Below are 6,278 nucleotides of genomic sequence, written 5' to 3'. Positions count from 1 at the left end.
ATTTGCCTTGATTACACGTAGTACAGAGCTCCTCCCTCAACGTTTGCTCCCTCACCAAAAAACAAATTGTAAAAGGAAAACAAAAGAACAAAGGAAACACGATAATTGATTTTGACAGTTATCACTTGAGCCATCGCTGAATTTCAAACAAGCCCCACAAACTTTATATCAATCATTTTACACAAATATTTGATTTTGAGTAGGGAGCAAACCTTCAGGGAGCACTGTACATGTTGGCAATGAAGTGTCGATTGGAGGTCTACTCGAGCTAGTGAAGATGCGGAAATATTTGTCCCAGCTGTAGTATACAAATCCTCGACTATTCGAAACCTTTAATATTTTATGTATTCATGTCTCAGAGCTATTGTTGTTGGTGCCAAGCCGAATCTTTTTGACAATGACATCGACGAAGGCGCTGCGACTCGAAGGCACCTTCACCGCCCTTGTCACGCCGTTCGTGAGCCAAACAAAGGCCATAGACTTCCCATCCCTTCGCCGTATCGTGGACGATCAAATCGCTCGGGGCATCAATGGTTTGCTTTCGATGGGATCGACAGGTGAATTCTGTACGGTCACCCACGACGAGCACGACAAGGTCAATGCTGCCGTAATCGAGTACGCCGCCGGTCGCGTTCCTGTGATCGCTGGCACGGGGTCGAACAGCACGGAGGAAGCCATTCGACTCACCCAGGCGGCCAAAGATGCGGGCGCAACAGCATGCTTGGTGGCAGCTCCGTACTACAACAAGCCTTCACAACGCGGAATGTACGAACATTTCAAAGCGGTGCAAGACGTGGGCCTTCCAGTGATTCTTTACTGCAACTCAGCGCGTTCGGGGGCCACCATGACGATGGAAACCGTGGTTGCGTTGGCAAAACTGCCGCACGTTTTCGGATGGAAAGAGGCGACGGCGTCTCTCGCTCAAGCCTCCAACGTGGCGGCTCGAACAGATCTCGCTATTTTCGCGGGGGACGATGTGTTGACGCTTCCCATCATGGCCATCGGCGGTGTGGGGGTCACGAGTGTTCTCTCCAACATTGGTATGCGATCTCCTACAATGCGTCGTCGACTAACTCGGTGCCATGTCCAGCGCCAGAGAAAGTGCTTGCTATCACCGATGCCATGCGCCGTGGCGATTATGCCGCTGCCCGCGCAGCCCATTTTGAATCTGTACGGTTGTGTGGGTCGAAAGACTATTGAAAATTCCTCCTTGTGTTCCTCTCATGCATTCGTGGTAGGTTCCGTTGTGCAATGCGATTTTCGACAACGAAGTGAACCCACAAGGGGTGAAAAAAGCACTCGAGTTGCTTGGGTATTGCTCTGCAGCTTGTCGACTCCCCCTGGTCGAAGCGTCGCCCGACACGGCGGCGATCCTCACCAGGCAGCTCAAGGCGAGCGGGTTGCTTCGCTGAGCCCGTCGCTTGCGTTGTACCCACGCCTAACTTGAAGCGCTTTCCTTCTTGGATATACTTGACATTGACATCGGTGAATCCGTCGTGGATGGCATGCCGCGCCGAGCGATGCTTCAAGGCATGGGTCGACCTGCGTCATGCAATGGCATGCACATATGCAAAGTGCTCTCCCCAACGTGCCCCGTGAGGGAGATGAATCCCCAATGGACAAGTTGGCGAGGACATGGCTTGTCCAGTGGGGTACACTGTTCCAAATGTTACGGAAATAGATATCGGTATGAGTAGTCTAGCAATCTTCGTCAAAGAGGAGAGTGGTGTCGTCGTAGTCCTTGCCGATAGCTACAATGAGGTCGCGAACGTAATGCTCGATGACGGCTTGGGTGGCGACGACTGCATCCAGCACTTCCTGGTGGGACGCCGGGATCGCCGTGCGTTGTTGTCCAGGCATGACCACTTTGTTCGTGATCAAGCTCAGACCAAGAATGTGCATGCCGCAGTGCCGTGCGACAACCACTTCAGGCACAGTACTCATCCCGACCGAGTCGCCACCGACAAGTCGAAGCAGTTTTGATTCCGTGGGGGTTTCGTAGGTTGGGCCACTCACAAAGCAGTACACACCGTTGCGGCGTACCTTTTGCGAGATCCCGTGTTGCTTGGCAATGCGCCATGCCAAGTTTTGCAGCTTGATGTCGTAGCAATCCGACAAGGGGGTGAAGCGTTCGCCAAACCGGTCGTCGTTGGGCCCGACCAACGGGTGCTTGCCGGCCATACCAGGCATATTCAAGTGGTCGCTCATGATCATGAGATCGCCGACGTTATAATCGGGGTTAAGACCGCCGGCCGCATTGGTGACGACGAGGAACTTTACCCCGAGAAGGCACATCACGCGAATCGGCAATGTCGTTTGTCGCACATCATGGCCTTCGTACGTGTGGAAGCGTCCTCGCATGCACACGACTTGGAGATCATCAATGTAACCAAACACCAATTCTCCAGCGTGTCCCGCAACGGTGGACTTTGGAAAGCGCGGGATATCGTTGTAGTGGATGGTTTGCGTGTTGGTCAAGCACTTGGACAAACCACCAAGGCCAGATCCACACACGACAAGGATCGTCGGTCGAATCGTCGTGTGTTCCTTGAGGTAGTCAGCAATGATATCGACGTCGTCGCGGGCTTGAACGACAGGCATCGTGGACGACTTGACGAGTGGGTTATGTGGCGACATCACACGAGGCGACGACATCGGGTGCGCGTGCTCGGGAGTTGAGTCGCCCGTACCGCGCGTGTGTGCAATGGTCGACGGGACGGGCGGGATGTTATCGAGCGTGATGGGCTGTTGTTGCATTATCGTGGCAAGTTGTGGAATGAAGAAGGAGGAACTGGCGGCGGCGGCGACGGTGCTCCAAACGACGAATGAATGCATGCTGCACCCAACCGACCGGCCTGCGTTTCGACAAATCGAGCGATCTGATTGGCGCATGTTGGCGATTCAGTCCTATATCCGAGGATGTGATTGGTGGATATTTTGAACTTCAAGAGGATGACATGAAAAGAAAAAAAAACTTGGGCGATGGAGAACGCGAGAAGCAGATGCCGACGCTTGGAAGGAATGCCATCTCGAGTGGCGCGGACATCTGGCTGCGTCCACACACCGCGACCGATGGAGCACAAACGGCATTGGGCACGAGATGGATCGTTTGCATGGTCTAGACACGGAGCGGTGACAAGGTGTACCCAGGTGCGGACGAGAACTCATTCCTGTAAACAAGCGTGACGGGACCGTGGCCATGGAACTATATGCACTAATCATACGTGGGAGAGCGCGCGTTGCCACCGCGACGCGGCGAACACGACAATGCTGCGATCGACGCAATTCGGAAACACCCCACGGCTAAAGTGGTGAGTTTCGGCATGATGTCGAAGTGTACGAAAGCATGGACCGATCGATCGCTTGGAAGCCGCGGTCTCCTCCGTCGGCCAACCGCGTTTCTTGGTCGTGGCTGCATCCCACACGACGCTAGGCTTCGCTTGCAACTACGGGGAGATGCATGTGCGCATGTCGAGTTCCGTTCGTTGAGTCGAGAACCAGCCGCTTAGACCGAGAGGGCAGGAATCACAACATGCAAACCGGCTGCACTGTCATGGGCCTTGCCATGATAGCGTGCGCTGTGCCAGTTGGCAGCCGAACCCCCTACCACGGACTCTCGCGTGTGCATTAAGCAGGCTCCTAGCAGTCCTGAAGCGCTCGAGGGTGCCAAGATGCTGGAACGGAGTCTAGGTAGAATGTGTTTCCGGAAAATGGAATGAACTATCCGACTGGAAAATTGTGGCGACAAGATGGCGGCGTGGTACGAAGATTCGGCACTTCTCCGCGACGAGGTCGCGCGAGCAATCGGAGGGTACAAGGGCCAAGTGGCGGAGAGATGGCATGTCATCCCCGTGGGTTGCAAGAAGTTTTCGGTAGAGGACGAGGCGATGAGGATGTTGGTTGACGATCCTGAGACCCCGTTGGGTCTTCGTGCAAGTGCGCAGCATGGAAAGTTTGATGTGGACGATGACGAGGTCACGCGATGCATTCTTCGACTGGGAGACATGGTCGGTCACGACGATCCCGACCTCCTCTACGGCATGGACGTGTTCACGTACATTCAGTTTGACGTGGAAGATGCGGCAGGCAAGTTCTTTCACTTCGACATGATCATGAACGAAGGCAACGCGGATGCGAACACGGGGTTCTTTGCCATCGTGTTCAACCGATCGAGTGAAAAGGAAGAAGTCGCACACTGCATGACGCACGACGATTCGGAGACCAAGATCACGTGGCTAGATGAGTCCATGCTGCAGCGATACGCTCCTCACGACGGCTTGTTGCCACCCACCACGGACAAGCACTTGCCCCGTCATTCTTGCGCAGATGCGACCTACAGAGACCTGCACCACGAATTCTTTGAGAGCAGCATGGGCCTCTGTGGAATCGCCTTGGGCCATGACGACGACATGAATCAACTGGAACTATTGACCGCGGTTGCAGCCAAATTGTCCGAAAAGCCCGCGTTCTTTCCAACAGTCGTGCCCAAGGACCTCATGGAGAAAACCAAGGCTGCCTACTTGAAGGAAGTGCTGCATGGAGTCCCCAACGACGTGTGGCAGCTCACTGGCGACTATTTGTCTTCCGCAACGCTTTACCACGACCGGGACGTGTCACGTCCGTTCCGGGATGTGGATCGATGGAACGACTAGTTGTTGCCTCTGTGAAGAAGCTGGACATAGCGAACAATCCCATCGAATGAAAAGCAAGTGCACGGCATGAGGTACATGCTCGACGTCGCAGTTCTCATGCTCCAGTGCAAATTCGTTGCATTTGGGGAGATATACATCCCCACACGGACAAAGCACTGCACTCTAAAAGGCCAGCACGGTCCCTGCTTCTTGAGATGGGTAACATGTCGAGCCAAACGTCAGCGACCCAGCGCAATCCAAACAGTGGAGCGTGCCGTCATGGCTGAGAACGCCCGTTTGATTGATACGCATCCTGCTTGAACTGAACGATATGCCGGCAGCGGCGGTGGTCTCTACCAGGGAGTTGCATGCCACGAGCCTTCCCGCACCGAGGGCCGTCCTGGAGGTCCTGATGGGGCAAGCGCTTGCATGTCACTACTGGTCATCATGGATGTTGGGACGACTGGTCCCTTGATTGTATTTGGCACTCCAACTCGGCAATTCATTTTGCAACACACCGCGACCGGCGGATCAAGTCAGGTTGCATCATGGTGGCGGATGTCCTCCATCGAGTGCATGCACGACCGGCGAGAACGGGGCCAGAGCAACGAGCCCCTTCACCTACGCGATTGGCGCTCGAATTCTTGGCAGCACAGCGTTATGGCGCACACGAACGGATGTAGACAGAGGGCGGCGGTTGACATTGTTGTGGTGGGGAGAGGGCTCGTCCACTTGGCACAACCCGATCGTGAAGCCTGCATGTTACGTGCCAGAGAGAGACCAACTGCGTGCATCAGCGAATCGATGGATGGACAGGAGAGGCCGATGTATCCAAGCGCTAATGAGAGTGGGTACAGTAGCCAAGACGCACGGCATGCAGGTGAGTGCGTCGCACAACGGAGCTTGCTCCTCTTGAAGGCGAGTTGCCGAGGTGCCGCCGCGCTTGCACACCCAAGAGGACGACACCTTACCACACGACCAAGGCCGCAGCTTTCAACCCCCATACGATGCTATTGACGGAAGGCCACGTCGCGACATTTGGCAGCAGCCTTCCTAGAGGGACGGATCCGACAGAGTTTGCCGATGATCCATGTAAGGTTCCCAGTGGCAATTGTATATCGAATCTCAAAGGTAGCTAACTTAATAACACGCAACTCATTCTGGAACTTACCGCGCCGGCCTCAAGTACTACAATCCAGGTCATGAGTTCCATCGACCGCGTGGATCGCGGTGGATGAGCTTGAACAGCTACGACTGTGGGGTACGTTTGCAACCGGGGATTCGAAGCGGTGATACATCAACTGCGCGATCTATGGACTACACGAATGCTCATTCGTGTCGTCCTCGAGACCAAGGCCATTCCAGCACGCCGCACGACATTACCACGTCGACCACGAACAAACAATCGGCGATGGTGAAGTAGCGCAGGCGCATCCCTCAAGCGGCGTCGTTGCGATAGCTGCAAGAGGCACACCATTGCGCGGGCAGCGATCCAATTATTGAGGTTTCTCGCATCCTTGACACCGACGCAGTTGTTGTCACCGTGGGGGTGTCCTCCGGGGTGATGAATGCCTCGACACGGAGTCGTTCATGGCGCCACTCTTGGCGGACAGAAGTAGAGCGCGATGGCGCCCGTGACGTAGAGAG

At 54.9% G+C, this 6,278-nt stretch overlaps 3 protein-coding genes across 4 annotated transcripts in view; 2 read left to right on the top strand and 1 right to left on the bottom strand.

Moving 5' to 3' along the window:
- The window catches only part of H310_05756, a 3,576-nt gene extending 716 nt beyond the window's left edge, over window positions 1–2,860 (top strand). Inside the window, exons 2-4 of one of the 2 annotated variants that reach the window (XM_008870572.1) lie at window positions 429–1,040; window positions 1,091–1,170; window positions 1,239–2,860. In XM_008870572.1, the coding sequence (XP_008868794.1) occupies window positions 429–1,040; window positions 1,091–1,170; window positions 1,239–1,412 (866 nt within the window). In that variant the 3' untranslated portion in view covers window positions 1,413–2,860. The remainder of the gene's footprint in view (window positions 1–428; window positions 1,041–1,090; window positions 1,171–1,238) is intronic. The other variant, XM_008870571.1, reaches the window with a different exon arrangement.
- On the bottom strand, window positions 1,637–2,932 carry H310_05755 (purine nucleoside phosphorylase I, inosine and guanosine-specific). Its single transcript, XM_008870570.1, has one exon. The coding sequence runs from the start codon at window positions 2,890–2,892 to the stop codon at window positions 1,699–1,701; it is 1,194 nt and encodes a 397-aa protein (XP_008868792.1). The 5' UTR covers window positions 2,893–2,932; the 3' UTR covers window positions 1,637–1,698.
- Window positions 2,933–3,692: 760 nt separating this feature from the next.
- On the top strand, window positions 3,693–5,005 carry H310_05754 (hypothetical protein). Its single transcript, XM_008870569.1, has one exon. It carries the CDS (start codon window positions 3,750–3,752, stop codon window positions 4,650–4,652), a length of 903 nt encoding a protein of 300 aa, XP_008868791.1. The 5' UTR covers window positions 3,693–3,749; the 3' UTR covers window positions 4,653–5,005.
- The last annotated feature ends 1,273 nt before the right edge of the window (window positions 5,006–6,278 follow it).

This window comes from Aphanomyces invadans (genome assembly GCF_000520115.1).
Source record: "Aphanomyces invadans strain NJM9701 unplaced genomic scaffold supercont1.10, whole genome shotgun sequence".
Classification (NCBI taxonomy): domain Eukaryota; phylum Oomycota; class Saprolegniomycetes; order Saprolegniales; family Verrucalvaceae; genus Aphanomyces; species Aphanomyces invadans.
Note: the sequence above shows the minus strand (reverse complement) of the source record. Positions and strands in the feature narration are given on the sequence as shown.